Source organism: Suncus etruscus, chromosome 1 (genome assembly GCF_024139225.1).
Source record: "Suncus etruscus isolate mSunEtr1 chromosome 1, mSunEtr1.pri.cur, whole genome shotgun sequence".
Lineage (NCBI taxonomy): Eukaryota > Metazoa > Chordata > Mammalia > Eulipotyphla > Soricidae > Suncus > Suncus etruscus.
In genome coordinates, this window is record NC_064848.1 from 114,509,891 (window position 1) to 114,533,708 (window position 23,818).

The 23,818-nt window shown below is 43.8% G+C and overlaps 1 protein-coding gene across 2 annotated transcripts in view; it reads right to left on the bottom strand.

Moving 5' to 3' along the window:
* ATXN7L1 (ataxin 7 like 1) overlaps positions 1-23,818 on the bottom strand; it is a 280,604-nt gene that overhangs the window by 153,888 nt on the left and 102,898 nt on the right. The window contains exon 3 of one of the 2 annotated variants that reach the window (XM_049783154.1): positions 20,929-21,033. In XM_049783154.1, the coding sequence (XP_049639111.1) occupies positions 20,929-21,033 (105 nt within the window). Of the gene's footprint in view, positions 1-20,924; positions 21,034-23,818 lie in introns of both variants that reach the window. The other variant, XM_049783169.1, reaches the window with a different exon arrangement.

A 23,818-nucleotide genomic window follows, 5' to 3' on the forward strand; every position in this document is an offset into this window, starting at 1 on the left:
TTCTGTGCAAAATTCACCAGCAACTCATGCATGCTGCAGAACTGCCTGAGGGATCAGAAGCTGACTGGAGCTCAGAGGAGGGAGCACATTATGGGTCAACTAGGATCTGTGATCAGTGGGGATTTCCCCTTTAAAAACTTACAGTGAAAGCCTGCCCAAGAGCATTCAATATTCATAAATGGAAAGTGGGGATAGCATTTCTGTTCCGCCAAGAGCAATAGCTATTTATCATGGCAAATGACTGAAATCGTTGTACGTACAATGCTTTACTCAGTGCTGTAAATTACGGTATACAGAAGATTAAACTTAAGCCTAATGCTACCCTTGAGCTTCAACAGCTGAGTCCTATAAATGGATACCCGTTAAGAAGAGAGACTCTTTCCCAGTTACTATTTAAAAGTGTGTCTCTATTAAAAGTGTGTCTTAATTTTCATAAATTACCAGGAAGCCTGCCCATGGCCCCAGGGAGACTCTTCCTAGGGGCCCTGACTCATGGAGTCACACCTAATGACAGACTTTGGATTGCAGCAATCAAGGACTGACCTCCAAAGAGCCAGCAGGTAAGTGCTCAGTGAGCACTCCTGGCTCTGGGCCCCAGAGTGTTGAGGAGGGAGCATTTCAGAGAGAAGGATGACTCTGTCCAGGGGAAGCATCCAGGAACCATAAGCCAGAGCTGAAGCTCCAGATTTCCTCTCTACACTGGATTTTCTAAACATTTGCTCCTTAAAGAGGACCCAAAGTAGGAGAATATGTGAGACACAAAGGTGAAGATGAGCTGATATAGAAACTGAATCACAGCCTGTAACTCAGCAGACTTGGAAGAGTTTCTATGCATGTAGGAATTAAAATAGAAATTAACAATGAGGAATGCCTTGATGTTCTCACTCGTTTAAATCATTACAACAACAAACTGGATATTTTGTTTTGTGCTGAGGATATAACCCAGGACCTCACATGTATAAGGTAAGTGCTCTACTTTTGAGTTACATTCCTGGCTTCTGATTGCTTAATTCCACTTCCAAACATTTTCACTAACTTGAGAGGTTTCCTTCCCCCTGTCTCCCAATAGGTGACACTCTCAAGCAGAGAGTAAGTAAACCATACAGGTTAGAGGAGCTGACAGTTGGTACTGGGGACATCAGGGTCCTAGGAGGCACTTGGAGGTGGGTGGATAGGTGGGTGGATGTTAAGGATGGAACTCAGGGACTGGACCTGCCAGGCATTATCATTATCATTCTGAAACCCAAGAGAAGGCAAATGCCCTATAGCTGTGCTATCTCAGTTCTTATCTTGCATATCTTTTTAAACCACAGATCCATTTTATGTGATCTAAGTAGGACTAGATCTATCTTTTTAAAGCTACCTTTTGCTTGTAGGACTGTCTTCCAACCTTTCATTTGTGCCTGATTTGTCTTTGAAACTACGATAAGTTTCCTGTAAATTTTAAAAAAGTTGAATTAAATGAGAATGTATGAGGGAAATGGAGAGCCTGTTTAGAGTACAGGCGGGGGTCGGGTGGGGAGGAGGGAGACTTGGGACATTGGTGATGGGAATGTTGCTCTGGTGATGGGTGGTGTTCTTTACATGAGTGAAACCCAAACACAATCATGTATGTAATCAAGGTGTTTAAATAAAATAAAATAAAAAAAATAAACAAACAAAAAAAAGTTGAATTAAAAAATAGATTTAGTTGCTCTATTCCTTTATTTGGTAAATTATACGATTATTAAAGTAATTACTGAAATGTAATTCTTTTTGTTTTTTTGGGTCATACCCAGCAGCACTCAAGGGTTACTCCTGGCTCTACACTCAGAAATCGCTCCTGGAAGGCTTGGGAGAACATATGGGATGCCGGAATTCGAACCACCATCCCCTTCTGCATGCAAGCAAACACCCTACCTCCATGCTATCTCTCCAGCCCCCTATCGTTACTGCTATTTTATTATTATGATTTTGCAGTTTATTTATTAATTGACTGGTTTTTGGGTCACACCACAATGCTCAGGGATTACTCCTGGCTCTGTGCTCAGAAATTGCTTCTATGGGGGCTGGGCGGTGGCGCTAAAGGTAAGGTGCCTGCCTTGCCTGCGCTAGCCTTGGACGGACCGCGGTTCGATCCCCCGGTGTCCCATATGGTCCCCCAAGCCAGGAGCAACTTCTGAGCACATAGCCAGGAGTAACCCCTGAGCATTACTGGGTGTGGCCCAAAAACCAAAAAAAAAAAAAAAAAAGAAATTGCTTCTGGCAAGCTCAGGGGATCATATAGGATGCCAGGAATCAAACCAGATCCGTCCTGGGTTGGCTGCATGCAAGGCAAATACCCAACTGCTGTGCTATCTCTTGGGCCCCTATTTTATTATTTTGGATGTTTTTGTCCTTTTTCTCCCTTATTCTCCTGTGCTTTGATATCTTTTTATGTCACCCAACAGGTACAGGTCATAGCTGCGTAGACCACCAGGGTGTGGGTAAAGGTGATTGACGTCAATGAGAATCTGGAAATGCTAAGAACGTGCATCTAAAAAAAAAAAAAAAGAACGTGCACCTTTCTCTGCTTGCATTATTGTTTTCCAATTGTAACACTTGTATAAACCAATGGAATGTTTGGATTTTGAAACCTTATTAGCATGTAAAATCCTAAAAAAACCCAAGGTCTCTGAGGCTCAGGTTCCACTGAGGACCCTGTTGCGACAGGAGACTGTCGGACCCTGGAGAGCTCTGGCAAATAAATCCTGTGTGTTCTTGCATTAGTGTTAGTGGCTGTTGTCTCCCTTTCTGGAATTTGGGTCAGTGGATTCCCCGGATCTTTAATTTACTTTAGTTTCCTGCCTCTCCTTCTTTTCTGGCTCTATGTTCAACTATAACTTAACTGTTGTGCCTCTAAATTCCTCTTTCTTTTTTTTTTTTTTTTTTGGGGTCACACCCGGCAGTGCTCAGGGGTTAGTCCTGGCTGTCTGCTCAGAAATAGCTCCTGGCAGGCACAGGGGACCATATGGGACACTGGGATTCGAACCAACCACCTTTGGTCCTGGATCGGCTGCTTGCAAGGCAAACACCGCTGTGCTATCTCTCCGGGCCCTAAATTCCTCTTTTTTGAAGCAGTCTGAATAACCCCATGGGCATGGGACTGCCAAATAAAGGTCTCTAGAACAGACTCCGTAAAGACTCCCATGACAGAATAAGGGGGGGTCATGAACAAGTCTTTCCAGATAAAGGCATGCCCCCTGCAGAAGAAAATTCGTGTATCGATTCTAGGCACACATTGGTTAAAGCAAAACATTGTCTCAAAATATTTGGCAGACTCTTTCCACTTTCGTTTTTTGTGTTTCTGCCGCCTCTGGCTATGCGAACTCTTTAACACCATAAGTACAGAATCACTGAGATCGGTCTTGAGCTGCTTCTAATGGTTTACAATTTTATGCTCTCCCCCATTCCACAAAGAATATTTTTGATGTCTTACATGGCATATTTTGTGCCATAGTTTGCTTTAATTACTAGCTGACTTTAAATGAGAAAATTATGTAAATGTCCAGAGACTTTTTTTTTTTTTTTTTTGGTTTTTGGGTCATGCCCGGCAGCGCTCAGGGGTTACTCCTGGCTCTATGCTCAGAAATTGCTCCTGGCAGGCTCAGGGGACCATATGGGACGCCGGGATTCGAAGTACCGACCTGCATGCAAGGCAAATGCCTTACCTCTATGTCATCTCTCCGGCCTAGCCTCTTTTTTTTTTTTTTTTTTTAAAGAAGATAGAGGTTCTGGATAGTTTTTTTTTTTTTTTTATTAGGAAAAATAAGATCATTCATTGTGTATGACTAAGAATGTAATGGTAGGGTTGGGGAAAGAGCTTGAAGGACTGAAGTGTACATACCTTTTTTTTAGGGCACAATATTTTATTAATACAGTCTAATATATAATTTCATTTCTCAAAAAAAAAAGTTGTTGAAAAATTTCTTTTGGCTTTTGGGCCATACCCAGTGGCGTTTGTGGGTTACTCCTGACTTTATGCTCAGAAATATCTCTTGGCAGGCTTGGGCGATGCCAGGAATCAAACCTGGGTCCATCCCAAGTCGGCCATGTGCAAGGCAAACACTCTACTACTGTACTATCACTTCAGCCCCTGTCAAGATATTTTCTTACAGATTTCTCAGTGACATTTCTTGCCCAAATCGATTTGGAATTGTTTCTTTAAAAAAATATAATAAGTTTATTTAAGCACCATGGTTACGAACATGTTCATAGTTAGGTTTCAGTCATAAAATGCAGGCGCCCCCCTTTACCAGTGCAACTTTCCTACCACCAATGCTCCCCAATTTTCCTCTTCCCCATTCCCCTGTCTGTCTTCAAGACAGGCATTCTATTTCTCTCTCTTACTATCATTGTCATGATAGTTGTTAATATAGTTATTTCTCTAACTGCACTTATTACTCTTTGTGGTAAGCTTCATATCCTGGACTTATCCCTTTAGCCCTCTTCTCTATTGTCTCTGTTTTTTTGTTTTGTTTTGTTTTTTGTCACTGTTTTTATTTTTCTTAAATCCCACAGATGAGTACCTTTCAGTCCCTCTGACTTATTTTATTCAGCATAATAGTCAGGCTTTTCCAGGAAACTGAAGAAACAGAAACACTCCCAAATAGTTTTTATGAAGCTAACATCACCCTGATACCAAAGCAGAGATGCCACAAAAAAAGAACTACAGACCAATATTCCTGATGAACACAGATGCAAAGATCCTCAACAAAATTCTAGCAAATAGGATCCAACACCTCATTAAGAAGGTCATACACCATGACCAAACAGGTTTCATTCCAGAGATTCAAGATGGTTTAACATACCCGTCCGAATCAACATAACACTATATCAACAAAAGAAAAAATAAAAATCATCTGATCATATCAATAGATGTAGATAAAGCATTTGATAAGGCACAACACCTGTTCATTATAAAAATTCTCAACAAGATGGCAATAGAAGGAACTTTTCTTAATATAGTCAAGGCCATGGCAAATATTATACACACATCTTGTATGCACTAGGTTGCAAATTCAATCCATGGCAGTTTGTAGCCTCTGGACACTTCCAGGCATAGCCCTGGTGGTCTCCCCTGCAGCCTAAATATTTAACCTTCGGGCCTGCATGTGAGGTTCATGTATTTGTGAAAGCCCATAGCTTAGAGTAAAAAAGGATGTACATGGTAATCACTAAATTGAGTTTTATAGGGATAGATTTAGAAATAAAATAAAATCTATTCTGGACAATCAAGCAGAGAGAAAATAGGAAAAGGGTTAAGAAAATCTTACAAATGTAACAGCAAGTCAGGAAAGGAAACAATGAGCAAATAAAAGTCCAGGTAAATAAAGACGCAAATAAAAGACAGAAATGTTAGGATAAAGTAATCACAAAAAATTTAAGTGGATAAAACTCACTCATTAAAAGACAATACCAGAACGGGCTTTTAAAAAGCCAGCTATTCACTATTTACAAGAAAGACATTAAGCAAAACAACACAGAATAGTAAAATAAATGAGTAGAAAAGGATAAAGCAAAGCACACTAAAGAAAATTGGGTAGCAATGTTAATCAAATAAAACAAGGTGAAAGCAAAAGCATGAATACAAAGAAAGACCGCTAACTAAAGTCAAGTGTCAGAACCTTACAGACAACCAAGAGCAGAGCCTAAAAATTTGTAAAAGCAAAACCTATCAGATCCTAGGAGAGACAGAAACATGTAACCATCATAGAAGACTTTGACTGATCTTCTCAGAAATCATAGGGAAAAAAATTTAGGGAAAAATTATAGACAAACTGGCCCAAATGGCAAAGATCTACATGATTTTACAATATTTTTGTAAACAAAAATATTTGTTTTGGGGCCATATCCAGCTGTGCTCAGGGCTTACTCCTAGCTCTGAGTTTAGAGATCGCTCCTGGCAGGGTTTGGGGAATCAGATGGCATACCAGGAATCACTGTGGTCAGCTACATACAAGACAAGCACCTTAATTCCTGTGCTATCTCTCCAGTCCCAATTTATAAGATTTTGATAACAAAATTCATAAATTATGGCACTCTGCAATGAAAGTGGGACTCTACACATTTCTAAACACATGACATATTTAAAAGAACTTATCTCATGCTCATTAATCACAAAGGAAGAACGATAAGTTATAAAGTTGTAAGACAGGTATCATAGAATAAAAATTTTCTGGTAATCATAAATTAAAGCAGAAATCAAAAATAAAACAATGGAAAACACCCCATCAGATTGGAACACAAAAGCCATATTCCTAGATAGGCGTGTGGCACTGATGTGATTATTTTCTGTGTGTGGCCTCGTTGCTATGGTACCAGGTTGATGTATGTGACATTTGTTGGGGGTGTCACCAGAAACAACTCCCCAAGCCGCTAAAGAATAAGCTTCATTATTTTGTAACTTGAACTAAATTCTAAACTAATGGCAATGTGAAAGATCAGATGCTCAGCAGAAGAAAAAGGTTGTGTGGGGCTTAATTAGGACACAGCTAGGCAGCTTGTGAGCTCCTGGCTCATCCCTGGGCATGCCTCCTTGCCAAACTATACCTGTCCATGTCTGCTCACAGTGTAGCTAAGTGATGAGGCCACCTTGGAAGTGCTCCTGTTCCCTGGGGAAAGGTGCAATTCAAAAGATGTGGGAGTTTATAATCAATGGCAACTTGGAACACAGCAACTACAATAGTTAACAATTTTGTGGCTCTTATTGTCTGCTCCTTCATAGGCCAAGTACTTCTGGATGTGCTGTATAGGTGGCAAGTTCTAAACAGTCTTTAAGACTCTCTTTAAAGGGCTCAGGAGATAGCATAGCGGTAAGGCATTTGCTTTGTGCAGTCAACCCAGGACTGACAGTGGTTCGATTCCCGGCATCCCATATGGTTCCCCAAGCCTGCCAGGAGCGATTTCTGAGTGCAGAGCCAGGAGTAACCTCTGAGTGCTGCCGGGTCTAAACCAAAAACAAAACCTAAAACAACAACAACAACAACAACAAAAGGATTCTCTTTAAGAGAGCTTCCCCCCAACCCAAATTCCCCCCAAACAGAACTGAGACCTTCTCTCAGTCTGTGCTGCCATTCACCATGATGCCAGTGCTGGCTGAACACATAAATGAGCATTTCTAATAATAAATCCCAACCAGATCCAGATAGGACAGCAGATATGGTATTTGCCTTGCATATGGCCAACCTGAATTCCAGCTCTGGTATCCCATACAACCCCAGAACCTGTTGGGAGTGATCCTTGAGCATAGTGCCAGGAGTAAGCCCTGAGCACTGCCAGGTGTGGTTCAAAAAGAAAGAAAGAAAATAAAAGAAAAATTCAACCTAAATAGGATGGAAAGTAGGATCATATCATATAGACAATGCCAGGTCTGTAAATTCTGCAGGGGTGTTGGTGGAAAAGAGAGAGAAGAGAGGACTACTGCCCGCTGCCTGAGCCTGGACAACGATGCTGCTCACAGGGGTCCCCCTTCCATCTTGGGGGACATCCTCTCTGACTGGTCTCTTATCCTCTCAGCACACATCACCATCAACATCCCCTCCTCTTCAAGAGCAGCTGAGTCTGAGTGCAAAGATAGAGAGGTCCTGGGCTCTAACCCAGAGGCAGTGTTGAAATGCTAGAAATACTGAGAAAGGCACCCACATTTTGTTTGGTTTATTTATTTTTAGCTTATTGTAATTTAGATAAGGAGTATACAGTTGTTTCAACTTTTGATGCTGCTTTACATAGCTACTGTACCTTCAAAAGCACCACCTAAAAAGTTGCCACAATGTATTCAAGACCTCTACCACCGTCCTTATGTCACTTTTAGAATTTTATATTTATTTTGGCTTTCTCCAAGCCGTGTGCTCAGAGATAACTCCTGGTGAGGTGCAGGGGACTATATAAGCTACTGGGTTTGAACTGGGATAAGCCATGTGCAAGGTAAGTATTCAATTCCTGTATTATCTCTCTGGTCCCACTTCTAGAAAGTTAAAGGAGCTGCTGCTGCCTAATATCTGCCTCCTTAAAACCATTAGTAACTTCTCAGCATGCACTGAAGTGCTGGTGCTACAATGAGCCTCTAAATTAGCAGGTCAGTCAGGGCTTGTTGGCAATGTGAGTTTAGTAGCGGGGACCACCGCCACAGTTATCCCTTGTCTCGGGGAGTGGACAGAGAATTAGCCCCTGATGGAGATGAGTAGAAATCTGCAGCCTGATGCAAACCAAGCGACACTCCTTTTAGCAGTGGGTCTTTTGAGAAAGTTCCAGAATTGGTAGAAAAGAACACAGGTAGGGGTGGAGGGTGGTGGGGAGCAAAGTATCTACGATGATAACAAATGAACAAATAATGGGGTGAGTCAGAAACCAAATCTGAGACTGAAATCTGTAGTTCTGGCAGTAGAAAACAAAAGTTCCATAGCTACTTTCTCAGGGGAAAAAATATGACAATTTACTCCCTGTAAAGTAGGAGTCACCAGAGCAAAAGAATTCACTCTTGTGTCTTTGACTCCCCCGGTTTACATTTTCTGATTTATTTCCCACATGTTTCCTGTGCAGCATCCCACTATGCGCGCTCACTTTGCAGAAGAACTTAAATCCTTTACACATAACCAACAGCGGATTTCTACCCTGCCACTGCCACAGAGTGTCATGGGATGTGCCACATAGTGCCACAGTACTTCTTTCTTAGGGAAGGCTCAGAAGTTTGTACACGTGATAGGGAGACATACTTCATAACAGTATGTTTCGAGAACTTTTCTGAGGATTCCCCAAGGCACCCAAAGCGAGTGCACACTTGTGGTGAGACCCTAAAAACCAGCTCTTTGATAGTATCTAATGACAACAAATCCTTCTGTGGAATTTGACCACAGAACCTAGACTACAAGTGATATGGAGAGGAAGCTTGAGGATGGGGAGGAAGGGGTAGATTAGAAGCAATAGTAGTAAAAGGTATTGAGTATTTGGTTATGGTGAGGTGCTCCTTTGTACACCAAATGTTAACATGATTGTAGGGTCATAAATAGTACAGAGGTTAAGGTGCTCATCTTGAATGTGGAGTCCTCAATTTAATACCTAGCATCTTAGGGTTCTCTGAATCTAGAGTTGAGGGTAGTCTCTAGCACCTTTCAGTTTGACTAAATTCTACCCTCCATCAAAAACAAGAGCAACACTTCAAAGAGACACTTTATTGATGGTGTTGTTCTTATATCAATTGGGGGCAAAGCAGATGGTCAGTTTTTCAGCCTGACTTGATGCCTGGGTTGGTGGCCAGAGCTGTTTCATGAATGGGGCACATAAAAACATCAACCCAGCACTGTAACTGTCAACTATCAAACAATCAAAAATTAAATTGAAATCGGGGCCTGGGGGGGGGGGGACGGAATGGTGAAGCAAGTGGTAAGGCGTCTGCCTTGCATGTGCTAGCCTAGGACGAACTGCGGTTTGATCCCCTGGCATCCCTTATGGTCCCTGAAGCCAGGAGCGATTTCTGAGTGCATAGCAAAGAGTAACCCCTGAGTGTTACCGGGTGTGGCCCAAAAACTAAAATAAAATAAAATAAAATCAGGGGCTGGATTCTATCCCTGGCACCATATATAGTCTCCCAACACTTCCAGGTGTGATCTCAGGAGTAAGTCCTGAACACTGCCAGGAGTGGCCTAAAAATTAGAACAAAAAGCCAGTTCATTAAACATATACACTTAGAGGTTTTCTAAAAGGAAATTGTAATGTGGTATTATAGCTTGGGCTGGAATTGGGTCTAGCATCCAGCTGTGAGGTGAGAATTGTGTATAATGAAACCCTCACTTAAAAATCTCCCACTCTTGGGGCTAGAGAGATAGCACAGCAGGAAGGGCATTTGCCTTGCATGTGGCTGAGCCTGGTTCGATTCCGGACATCCTACATGGTCCCGTGAGAATGCCAGGAGTGATTTCTGAGTACAGAGCCAGGAGTAAGCCCAGAGCACTGCTGGTTGTAGCTCAAAAACAAACAAAAGTCCCACTCCTAAAAACTTCTGGTTTGGGGTTCATGAGTTCCCCCACTAGTCTCTCCCTTGAGTTGGAAAAGGTCATTTTTCTTCTGCTCAAACAGTAAACAGAGGAGAGAGCTTGTGTTATTTTGTTATGGGGGGTGGGGCAGAGTAAATCTGGTGCTGCTCAGAGGCCACTCCTGGTAGTGCTCTGTATTGGGGGAGGGGGACATATCTGGTGCCAGATTTGAACCACTTTATGTCTATAACCATATGCAAGTCAAATGACTTATCTTCTGTACTGTCTCTCTGGCTATGAGATCTTGTGTTGAGGATGACGTTATTTGGAAAATAAGTGTGTTATTACTAATCAATAAAGTAATCTTCTTTTGTTTTGTTTTTGGGTCACACCTGTTGGTGCTCAGGAAGGGATTGTAAATCCTGGCTCTGCACTCAGAAATCATTCCTGGGAGACTTGAGGAACCATATGAAATGCTGAGGATCGAATCTCAATGTACTGCATGCAAGGCAAGCACCTACTTGCTGGACTCTCTAGCCCAATAATGTAATTTTTTTAAAACAAAAGAATGAGGATAATTCTTTGTTTGTTTGTTTGTTTGTTTGTTTGTTTGTTTTTGGGCCACACTCGGTGACACTCAGGGGTTACTCCTGGATCTGTGCTCAGAAATCGCTCCTGGCTTGGGAGACCATATGGGACGCCAGGGGATTGAATTGCAGTCTGTTCAGGGTCAGCCACGCTCACGGTAAATGCCCTACTGCTGCGCTATCACTCTGGCCCCATAATGAAGACAATTCTTTTTTTTTCCCCACTCCCAAAGACAAGTCTTAATTTCACCTCATACATGAGGTTGAACTTGTAAGTAAGTATGAAGAGTGATGAGACTCCTAGTTAAAGGGATGTACTTTGCTTCTTCCTCCGAGGCCTCTGGGCACTCTGGACACGTTGAAAGCTGCTGTGAACCACAGGGATCTAGCTTTTGGTGTAGTCTGGGATGATAAGGGCACCCAAACTCAGGACTTCTCACAAACATTGGGAAATGCAGCTCACTGCAGAGGATTCCAAAATGACCTTTAGAGTTTGTGCTGATAGAATTTTTTCTTCAGAGGAAAATAAAGCCACACTGTTTTCTCATTTTCCTTAGTTGAAGCAGCCCTAAGGCATGTCTCACAGGCATCTGGTTAGTAAGCATGAGCGAAGAGTAGCCCAGTATGAGGCATTGGTGGTGGTGGGGAGTCACAGTACAGTGAGTGACTCTCCCCAGCCCCCCTCCCCCTTCAGAAGTGATCAGGAAGCAAGCTAGGGAGGAAGGATGCTTCCTGTGCAACAGTTTTTCCAACTGCCTGTGAGCAGAGCCCTGCTTTCTTTCTCAGGAAGAGACAGCTTCTAGGTAAATGTACTTGTTGGCAGGGGAAGCTTGGCTTCTTCACAACTGGTGAGAGGTCATTTCCCTGGCTGTGTGCTCCCAAGATTCATTATATATGTATATGTATATGTATATGTATATGTATATGTATATGTATATGTATGTCTATGTATATATATAATCAGTTAAAGCACTGATTGTAGATTCAGCATGCAGAATGTTAACCCAAGGGTTCTTGGGGCTCTGGGCTTTTCGATATTCCTAATCTGAGTGGCATGTATGTGTGGTGGTGAAAGATGGGGAATCTGTCATATGTCAGGGAATGTGGAGATGTCAAGGAAGTGGAGATGCCAAGAGGCTGGATTGGGATGGTAGAAAGTGGCTTTCAATTTTCTTCAGCAAGCCAGAAGATGGGTGGTTTGGTGTCCCTATGAGACATCCCCACCCTCAGGAATCCACAGCTGGGGTTCCCAGGTGCCTAAGCTACTCAGAGGGGTGCCCTAGGATGTAGCAATACATTGGGCAGAAAGACAATACTGTCAAGTGGCAGCTGACCTCAGCACAAAACCCGATAAAACATTGATGGCACTTGAGTCTTTCAAAGTTGTCTATCAGGGCCGGAGAGACAGCATGGAGGTAGGGCATTTGCCTTGCATACAGAAGGACAGTGGTTTGAAGCCCGGCATCCCATATGGTCCCCCGAGCCTGCCAGGAGCGATTTCTGAGCACAGAGCCAAGAGTAACCCCTGAACACTGCTGGGTGTCACCCAAAAACCAAAAACAACAACAACAACAAAACTGTCTATCAGGGCCAAAGAGATAACAGAGTTTAAGCAACCACTGGTGTACTTGATTACTGACATCATATATGTTCCTCTGAGCAACATTAGGAGAGATCTTTGAGCATCAAGCAAGGAGTAAGCTCTGAGCACTACAAAGTGTGACCCTAAAACAAAAACAACAACAACCCTGCACTTGGAACCCTAAGACAAAACAAACATAGTTTGGTCAAGGTCATTCACAGACTTTGGGTGGCAGATCCAGGTTATCTTTTTTTCTCACTCAATAGGGTTTCTGAAACACTAGTTTTAGCTTCTATGTCAATATCCCCTATTGTTTTTTTCTGCTAGTTTATGGGTCACTATTCTTCATCTAAGAAAAACCAAATACAAGGGCCAGAGAGATAGCACAGTGCTAGAGCGTTTGTCTTGTACGCAGCTGCTTCAGGATGAACGCTGGTTTGAACCTCAGCATTCCAGGTGGTCCCCTGTGCCTGCCAGGAGATTTCTGAGCACAGAGCCAGGAGTAACCCGAGTGCCACCGGGTGTGGCCTCAAAACCAAAAACCAAAAGAACCCCCCCCCCAAAAAAAAAGGAAAAAGAAAAATTAAAATCAAATACAGACTCTTTCTTTTTTTCTTTCTTTCTTTCTTTCTTTTTTTTTTTTTTTTGTTTTTGGGCCACACCCAGCGGTGCTCAGGGGTTACTCCTGGCTGTCTGCTCAGAAATAGCTCCTGGCAGGCACGGGGGACAATATGGGACACCGGGATTCGAACCAACCACCTTAGGTCCTGGATCGGCTGCTTGCAAAGCAAACACCGCTGTGCTATCTCTCTGGGTCCCTCTTTCCTTTTCAAATGCAATCCATGAGCAAACTTTGCTGCAACCCCCAAAAAGATCTCTGCTTATCTTTCTCTGTCCATCTATGCAGCTTTGCACAAGAGAAGCATAAATCAAACCATTCTTTCTCTTCTCTCCCTCCCCACCGGCACCAGTGTTTGTGTAGCACACTCACTGGACTCTGAGCTACAGGTCTGGGCTTGGTTTCTCCTTCCCATTTACACTATGGAACTTACCATGACTCAGGCTACAGGAAAGCCACGACTGCCTGTCTTCTGGGTCACACTATTTGCAGCAATGCTTGGCATAGAACAGTTTATTTGTCCAATAAAAGTTTTCAAATCAAGAAATGAACAAAGTCGCCTAACTTGGTGAAGGGATTCCAAGAGATCTAGACTTTAAGAAACAGACTTTAAGATGTACAAGCAGATTTTTCTTTTTCTTTTCTTTTAATTAAATAATTCTAAGGTGATGAAAAGCCTAGTAATCAAACTCTAAATTTAGGTGAAACCATTACACCTGTCATTTATTTATACCATTTCTATTTAATTCACAGAGCATGCAAACAAATGAAATTTCATTGAATGAATTTAAGTCAATCATCGACTGTTGGCCTCACAGATCTGCTTCTTTGTTGGAGAAAAACAAAAAAATGCACAACTGATGATGGAACCTATTCTACTTCTGTGTGTGTGTGTGTGTGTGTGTGTGTGTGTGTTCGTGTACATGCATGCACCCAGCAGTGCTCAGGCTAATTCATAGTTTTGTGCTCAAGGATCAGTACTGGAAGGTTCAGGGAATCATGAGGTGCCAAGGATCAAACCTGGGTGAGCCATGTGCAAGGCAAGTGCTCTCTCCACTGTACCAATCCTCCTTTTCTTTTTCCCTCTATAGCCTCCTTTTTACCATTTCTGAAATTTAAATGTCATATCCAAATTCTGTGACTAAAGCTTTCATGGCACTATTACTAAGAGCTGAAAAGATAGCCCAACAGGTTGAGCACATGCTTGATATACAAGACTCCTGGGTTCAATTCTTGGTACCAGACTATGTCCTCAGCACCGTCAGAAGTGAATTCCAACCTCTGAGCTAGAAAGTAGACTCTGAGCACTGTCAGATGTGGTTACAAAACAAGCACTAAGACACTATTGCTAATTTAGTTTTCCCTTTCTCCTTGCTCCAAATGGTGCCCGAGTTTACTGGTAAGCAGTGCTGTATGTTACAAAGGTGAGAAAGAAGAGTGGTGCTTAGTCTTCCCAAAACACCTGTCAGTTAGCCTCCAGCATTTCATAGAGGACAAATAACAACAAACACTCTCAGGAATCAGTGTTTAGTTATAGTACCCAGAGAATTTGAAATCCAAGACACTAACTACTACAATGGTGATAAGTGGGGGCAGAAAGTGGGAATCCTTGTTCTGTTCCTGACACCAGCTGGATATGGAGCTGATTCTTTAAATCTTCGTTTCTTTGGCTGTGAGAGGAAGATAATATAATCACAGTACTTTAGGCTGGCGAGTGGGTTAAGCAATACCCAGCAAGTGTATCACCTTTATTACTATTGTTATTTTTGGGGGGGGGCACACCTGGCAGCACTCAGGGGTTACTCCTGGCTGTCTGCTCAGATATAGCTCCTGGCAGGCACGGGGGACCATATGGGACACCGGGATTCGAACCAACCACTTTTAGTCCTGGATTGGCTGCTTGCAAGGCAAATGCCGCTGTGCTATCTCTCCGGGCCCCACTATTGTTATTTTTGTCTTCTATTAACAGAGTAAAAAGAAAAGCCAGGTGTTAGAACGGGTCACCTTGCTCTGTTTCTGACCCAGCAATAATGTGGATACGAATAAGAGGAAGGTTCAAGTCATACACATCCCCCAAGAAGCCACACGTTGTCCCACTTAGCTGCAATTCTCTCAACTATGTCATACTGCTTGATGTAGGTCTAACATTTGTGAATCAGTCCATCTGGTACTTCTGTCCATAGAGATCTCCTTGGGATCTATTATAGGCTTCTCTTTCAGAGCCACTGTGTCATCATACTTTACCAGGCATGACACAGAGAGAAAAGAAGAAAAAACAACAGCAGAGATCGTTCCTGATTGTAAGGAGCCCCCAAAGAGAGATCAGTTTCATCAGTCTGGGAGTTAATGCTGCATTGGGGATATATTCATCAAATTAAAGTTAAAAAGGAATCACACGAACAAAATAAAGTTTGTACAGATTCACGTGCTCTTGCCAAGTCTTATTAATTAATACCGTCAGATTTGACAAAGAATATGCTCGATGAGACCAATTTCCTTTTATGATTCCATACTTCTCTGGTATAAATATGTAGTCTCATGAAAGACAATTTTAACAACTACAAAAATTTGATCTCAACAAACAAATCCATTTTAATTGACACACACAAAAGAAAAAAAAAACAGAAGAAACAAAATACCAAATCCTGTGTGTAGTAGCAGATGACAATCTCAGCAAGGAAGCTGGCTGATCAGTAGATGACTCTTCCCCAAAGGCCACAGGGCACTGACCTTGGGAGGGATTGAAGTTGTCTAGGGCCCAATCGCACAAAGGTTTGTTCCCGACACCCCCCCCCCCCCCCCCGACTAGAGCTCTTCTGGGAAGAGAGAATAATGAGAACAACGCAAGGAGCCCTAGAACCATGAACTCCCAAGTGTAGCTCTGCCAGATACCCCACCAAGGTAGATGTCGACACTCGTGCAGAAGGAATGGGGTGTTCACTAAGGCGCCTCGCTCCAGGAGTGAGTCGCTGTCACTCATTTATTGTGCGGCTCAGCTTCTCTGCTTTAGCTCACAGTTCATTAAATTCTGCAGCAACACCATCGACATGCAAAACAGCTACTTGAAGGGCATTCAAAAATATCATCAGAAGAGGAAATAAAAATCTCCCAGAAAGAAGGGGGAATATTAATCGTTTCTTGTCTACTGAAGGACATGACATCTAGCTTGTTTGGTTCTGGTGTGTGTGTGTGTGGGGGGGTGTTACTGGGGTTACTGGGGTCTATACCAGGACTTCATGCATGGGTGCCATTTATGCTACCACTGTGCTACACCCCAGACAAGGATGAACTATTTCTTTTATTTTTCTACAAAAATAAGTGCCCTACCCACAGTACTATTGCTCAGATTCTGTAAGACATCCTTTATTTTTTGGGGGGTTAACTTAGACATAGTACTGGGATTAAGGCACTTGCTTTGCATGCAGCTGAGCCTGCTTCAATTCCCCCCGAAGTGCACCTGGTCCTGAGTCACAAGAATGACCCCTGAGCACAGAGTCATGAGTAAGCCCTGAGCACAGCTGGGTGTGCCCTTGTGCCACCTCAAAAAAATAACATCCTGTTTGATTGCTTTGTGCATAACTGTGATGGGGAAGCCACCCTGACGTGTAGCCATCTCTGCAGAAGCAGAAATAGTAAACTTTCTACACACTGCTCTGCAATCCCACTGAGATGATTTCTGGGCTTAATATGTATGTGCACATATTTCCATTAGGAGAAAAACATAAATGTAGAAAAGTGCAGAAAATGATATAAAAAATAAAGGTGCTATATTTTACAGGAATGGTTCTCATCTGGCAAAGAGCTGGTCTCCTTGGGGACATCGGTAAGACTTGGTTGTTTTGACAGTGTGAGTTGTCCTGACTGGAGGCGGGGTTGCTAACCCATGTAGCAGATGGAGGCCAGGAAAGCTGCTCAGCCTCTTTTGACACAGACACCCATTCACACCATCATGTGAATAATGCTATGAAGGAGCCTCACTTCTGGGTAAAGTTTCTACATTCCAATTTCCAAAGTCCCCAGAGCCAACTGTTTCAGTGTGTGCATGCATACTTGTGTGTGGGGGCAAGCATGCATTCATGTGTGCACACACATAATACACATTTGGTTTTTCTTTCCAGATACAAGATCATGAATGTCACCAGCCATGTCTCCCTCTATGTATTTGTCCCAAGTTTTCTAGTCCAGCAGCCAAATCACAAGTGCTAAGCCAAGTACATTTCCAAGAGATCAGAATCTAGGTGACAGCAATGCAGGGCCACAGGGCAGGGCACAGGCAGAGAGAAGATTTGGCCTCCACCATGCCAGCCTCTGGGCTCACAGCACTGCTTACTGCAGGCCTGGGACCAGGAATTTCCTACTAGGTGTTAGGATCACAGAGCCAAAAGGTATATATTTTTCTGCAAGGTTCCCAGAAGTGGGGGGGAGGGGGGCTGTGCTGAGAGATACCACAAAGAATGAAGAGCCTGGCAGAAGCAGGAAAAGGCCCAGAGAAAATGGTCTTATGGAGATGAGCAATGGTTAATGTCCAGTTGGGGATAGGGGACGGAGGGCATGATGAGAGGAAACCATGCTTTGAGTGGCCATTTCTATAGAGAAGTGCCAGGTTGGCAGAATGACCTCTGAGAATGTGAAGACACTGGGGAGTAAGCTCAGAGTCTCTCACTTGTCAGGGTAGTTTCCTGAGCCACTGAGCCTCTCCCAGCCACTGTTGCTGGAGCTGCAAACAACAGAACTGTCAGTATTGCCCTGGTGCTTGTGAGCAGCACAGGGTTTGGATTAGTGGCCTTGTGCTTTCCAGGCAAGTGCTTGACACCAGTGAGTCATCTCCTGGGAGGCTCACTGATTACTTTGTACTAACCACCCTATGGGACAGGCAGAACAGTGCTGAGGTATAAAGAAAGGTGACCTGCTCAAGGCCATACAGCCAATGGGTTAGTTGCTTTGCCTGTTTCCAAAGGTCATATTTTCACTGCTATAAGGAACTTTCAAAACAATTCTATGGGGGCCAGAGAGATAATTTAGGAGGGAAAGTCCTTATTTGCATTGCATGCAGTCTTCAGTTAACCTTGGTTCAATTCCCAACACCATATATGATCCCCCAAGCTCTGCTGGGGGGTTACTCCTGAGCACAGAGCCAGGAATAGCCTCTGAGCAGCATTGTGTGTGTTCCAATGCCACATCTCCCCATTAAAACAAAACTATTCTATGGACCTCAGAAAGTAGGAGATGGGGGGCAGTTAGAAGGTACCCAGGCAGATGAAGTGCAGGCCCTCACCCAAACTCAAACCTGGCAGCTCTGATTTTTAAAGTCATAAGTCACTTAGCAATGGGACTACAATTTGAGGACTATATCAACCAATTGTGTTGTGACATTCAGCACAAGTACGCAAACCTACAAGGTCCAGTGACACACTTGGTCTCTGAAAGGCCTCTGAGGTCATCTACACAGTTCACCATTAACTGAAATGTCCTCAGTGCAAGCAGGTCTGTTTATGAAAGGATCAGCCTACATGGGACCATTGGGACCAAAGTTGTTCTGCTGACAAAATTGAGCTGGAGGCTGCATGCTGCCTGGATGTTGAACTGCTCAGGCTTGGAGGCTAGCCAGGGCAGAGAGGACAATTCTGAGGGGAAGAGCAGAGGCAGAAGGCATAATGGTCAGGCAAGCAGGCTGAGTTCAACATTATCCCCTCACTCTGGAGTGCTGTGGAAAGGAAAGATGTCTCAAGTTCAAACAGGTGACCCATGGGACCTTCAGTGTAGGCTGCCACTCTAACAGGCAGGGAAAGCACAAAGCACAGAGCATGGCGCTGACCCACTGATGTTTGTATTAAATTGCTGCAGAAGGTGAGGCCAAACAAAGGCCCTCAAAGAGACACACCAGCAAACTCTAGGAGCAATTCTTAGGGAAATGAAATTCTCATTTTCCTGGAAGAACACATCGGTTCTGAATGCCAATGCCTTTTGCCTTCCCCTGGCCATGACAAATAAACAATGGCTTTCAGAGCCACAGGACATGCACCTGGAAGGGGAGGGAGGCATAGGGGCCGCCCTCTTCTTAGCTGTGCTTGTGTCTCCATCTCAGCTTGCTTGTCAGCTGGTTCAGCAAGAAAGCCACCAGAGACTGGGCTTCGACAGATGAGGTCAGCAACTCCAAACCCGCCAACTAATTTATTGCCACTGCTCCCGAGCAGATGGCTACTGAGCCCTAAGCGCTCTTCCTACGCTCTGCTTGGCTTTTACACCAGAAGTGAGGACAGTAGGGACCAAGACCTATAGGCATCCTTTGTGGGCAGGTGGGGGCTTTGCCTGTATCTGATAATCCTATGGTTTTCAACCTTTTCACCCCTGAGGCCCAGCATTGTGCCTTCTAGCAGTCCAAGGACCAGTCCCTCTCAGTTCCTTACATCACAAACTCTGCCAGTGAGTTCAATTACCAATAATAGTTTTGGTGGCTTTTAGGGGATTCATGCAGGTGAGTATGCCGCTGATGTAGCTTAGCAGAGGCAATGGGCCATGGCATGTCCACTTGTGGTCACCCACCAGTGTGGGACTCCTTTTTGGTTTATATCACTTGTTACCCCAACTACCAGTATCTCTTTTTTGGGAGGAGGGGCACTCATCACCCAGCACTGAGCACAAAACAAAGGGCAGTCAGTGTGGGTGGAGTGTACACCTGCTCCCTTTCTGCCTGTTTTGCCAGAAATGAAATGAAATGGTGAGCACCTGCAAAAGCCTTTTGCCCTGGCCCCAAAATTACTTCCTTATGGAGGGGATTAGAACACTAAAGTCCAGGAGGGGTGAGAGACTGATTGGACACTCTCTTGGAAAGTGCTCTAAGGCTGGGATTCTTTTTCTCTCTTAAACACACAATATATTCACAACATACACACAAGTATAAATTTTACATACATGTCTATCTCTCTATATTCACACACCTAGGTATGTGTATGCCATAATCATGTCTAGAAATGCATCTTCAAAACAGATGAGATTAGTCCCTAAATACATTATTCTATGATCCCCAATTCATTTACTGAAGAGCATTGGGAAGCTCCACTTCCTTTATTTTATGCCAATTCATTAGAGTCATGATAACCAAAGGGGTGGAGGAAGGTTAGAAATTCTGAGAGCAAGAAAGGGGAAACCTGTAATTTTCAAGAGCACATTCGATATTATAATTGCTCTAATTTTTTTCTTTAGGCAAAATATTTAATGTGCTTTGAAATTTAACAGTAAAGGGCATTCAGATTTAATGCTCACCAAAAGGGAGGATGGTTTAAATAAAAAAATTTTAACAGTGTTTTTTTTTTTTTTACCTTTTTGGTTTTTGGGCAAAGCCCCAAAAGTGCTCAGAGCAAATGCATAACTTGCTGTAGTATCTCTCTGGTCCCCTAGTAGTTTTTAAATCCTATTCTGGAACTTAGCATATTACAGTTTTGGAAATCATTTGGTCCGAGGCTCTACTTAAAGGTAAAGAATATTCCACTGGGAAAGGTTAAGTAACTTAAGCTCTAGGGCTGAATGGTTGCTTATTTGTTCTCAAGGGGAACTTAATCCATTTTTTTGGTTCATGGTTTACATTCTGAGGGGCAGAACAGGGGTTGCTACTGACCAACTTGAGGGGTATTTCCTGAATTGAGGATATAAGGATTCAGATAAAAAGCCAATTCCAAACACACCTGTTTTTTTTCAACAAGTCTTCGAAAAGAAGAGCTGAATCTGAAGCTTGAAGTACATGGCACTTCATTGGGGCTGCACCTGTGCGCCCACATCTCCACCTCCCAACCTCCTGACCCTCCCAACTCCACCAGCTGCCCTTGGCTCCAGCCTGTCCTGTGCATTCATTCAGGCAGATCCATCTGGAGTGCACTTCCTGGTGCCCCAATACCAGGCTGCAGGAGAGATGCCTTAAACCACCTGTCCTGCCCTTTACCACAGAGGCTAGTTTCCAACCTATTCCATCTACTTAAACAAGCTTCAGCTTTTTCTCAGGAGCATTCAGACCCAGCAAGGACCTTGCTCTTAAAATAGTCACCCTGTGAAGGGAGGCAAAGGCCTTGGGAGAATGGCACCCTTAGTCCTGGGCTAAGACAGTGGCGGCGGGAGCCAAGGAGGAGACGACTGTCCCTGGAGCAGGAATCCACTTACCGCAGTGCGCCTGGAAAACCTGTGGCTTGACGACCTGATTACAGGCACTGCACACGACGAGATAGAAGGCGTCATGTGCTGGGTAATGGCCAAACAAGTGCATATCTGTGGGGGAAATGAAAACAGGTGTTTTTGAAAAAGCAATTCAGTCTCAGAAGGGGCACCGCTTCCTCTGGGAGTGTTCTCCAAGTCTGCCTTCCAAAACCAGGCATGCTCAAAGGCAATCTTTGTCCTCATGGGCCACTGTGCAGCTTCCCCAGTCAAAGAAGCAACCTCCTCAGTGCACCATTTTCCACAGCACCTGGAAAACTGCCACTCCCATGCCAAGAAGTCAAGTGTTGGAGAGCCAGAGTGTAGGACAGTCTCTGTCTGAGAGGCAGCCTGAGAAGCAGTGAGGTTCTAGGGCATGAGGCCTCTCCTAGACCCGTTCTCAACCAAGCAGCCATCTCTCAAGTATGTGAGGGGGGCAAGAGGGTCAGTGAGGGAGAAGGTGGATCTTCTTAGCTGAAGCTAAGAAATACTACCCAAGGGAGATGTCAAAGCAAGAGGAATCAGCTGGACCAGGAGTTTTTTTCAATTGTGGGCCCATGATACTCCAATCAATGGGCCACAAGTATAGGTCAAGTACATGGGGTAGGAGGCATACAACAAAAGGCTAGGGGGCCAACCAGCAGGGAAGGTGCTATGGAGGAGCAAGGAAACATGACTAGAAGGGACTGAGGGTGAGAAAAGATTGAGTAACTCTGATGTAGACAAATGACCTAATAGCAGAGGCTCTATTGTCATTATTACCTAGTCATCATTGAGTGTCTATTAACCCAGTGCCAAAGCCTGCCCATCACCTGCTAGGTGTCTGATGACACTGTAGGAACAAGAATAGGGCTTCTTGGTAGCAGGAGAGAGAAATGTTACACAGGAAAGCACACAGGTTTGTAACCACAGTACGTACTGAGGCAGGTTGGGGGCAGGCTTAAAAGGGATGCCTGTGGTAGGTGGGTTCAGAGAAGAGAAGACACTTCTCTGAGGACCATGTCATTCAGCAAGGATAGCAGGGTGAGTGGGCTAGGACAGGGAGAGGAAAATTCCAGTGTTTCAAAAGACTGAAGAACAGTCTTGGCAGGAATAGAAGAACATGGGGAGAGGCCAAGCCTTGTCCAACAAGGGAAGAATTTTAACCTTATTTTAAGAGCATTGGGGTGTTATTGAAGGCACTAAAACAAAGATATAATGTGATCATATGAGTTACTGGGACTATTTGGGGGGGGGGACTTCGAGTGGTTCTTTGAGGGTCCTAGGGCTATTCCTGGTGAGTTTTTAAACTCTAGGCTGCCAGTTCAGTGCTAGGCCTGAGAACTAGGTGTTACTCAGGTCCTGCCATGCCGGGGATTATCAAGGCTATACCCAGAGAGAGTTAAAGAGGCAATATGGTGCCAGGAATCAAACTGGGGTCAGGCACTCTAACTCCTGTATCATCATCTCCCACACCCCCTGTATACTGTTAAAAATCCAGTTGTGTGCCTGTATCTGACATTAAAATAAATATCTATATACAAAAACTGGCCCATGTACGTGCAAAAAACATTATTCATAATAGCCAGGAAAGGAGAAAGAAGTCAGATAGCCACCAGCTGCTAAATAGAATAAACATATGTTGTATGAACTAGACCATGGAATACTGTTCAGTCACAAAATGAGAAATGAAGTGTTGAGCAGTGGAACAATACAAATGAACCTTGAAAACATGATGCCAAGTGAGAGAACAAGACACACTATGCTCTGAAGGATACATTTCCATGGAGGTAAGAGATCTAGGTTGGGAATGTGGCTCAGTGGTAGAGCCTTGCATGCAGGAGTCCTGGGTTCAATTCCTGACTCTTCAAGGTCCCCTGAGCACCAATTTAGGTGTGGTAATAAACAAATTAATAGGGGCTGGAGTGATAGTGCAGTGGTAGGGCGTTTGCCTTGCATGCGGCTGACTCAGGATAGACCTGGGTTCAATCTCCGGCATCCCATATGGTCCACCAAAGTCAGAAGCAATTTCTGAGTGCATAGCCAGGAGTAACTCCTAAACATCACAGGTATGGCCCAAAAACCAAAAATAAATAAAACAAATTAATAGATGAAGAGCCAGAATAGAAAAAGAAATAAGGCTGGAGAGATAGTACAGTGAGTAAAGAGCTTTCAATGCAGGTGGACAACCTGGGCTCAATCCCTAGAAAAGACCCAATAAGGTCCCTTGAGCTCAATCAGGCGTGATCCCTGAGGTAATAAAAATAAACAAAATCAAACCAAAAAAGTCAGCTAAGTGCTTGTATTGGGCACAAGGGGGTAAGCTGGACAGTACTGAGGAAGGAAGTGCTAAAGAAATAGGGGTAAAGAAAATATTCTAAGATTGACAGTGATTCACAACCCTATAGACTTCTCAACTTTAAATTAGGGGTGAGCTAGACACTACATGAATGACATCTCAACAAAGTGGTGGCCATTCCAGGCACACCGCTAGGTGGAGGCAGAGCACTGGGGGTGGGTGGCTGACCTGGCCAGCACCAACATCACTGCAGCTGTGACAGAGAAGGCCTGGCCACCGCAGAAGGGCAAGACAGAGACACTTCCAAGACAGAGCTCCCTGCAGAAGACCTCCTTGGCTTCCTCAGCCCATAGACTCAAGCTGTGTCTTCTGAACTCTGTCTGGGTCTTGAAAAAAGTCATCCAATACAGATGTCCCCAGTGGCAGTTTGAGGTCACCAGGAAAGGAGCTGAGTGAGTTCCTCATGGTTGCAGGTGATTAGTTTATAATCCGATAAATATTTCCCCCGAAGAACTACTTAGAGCTACTCTGGGCCTTGATGTGGGGTTAGCACAGCCATCCAACCTGGGACCTTGCATCATC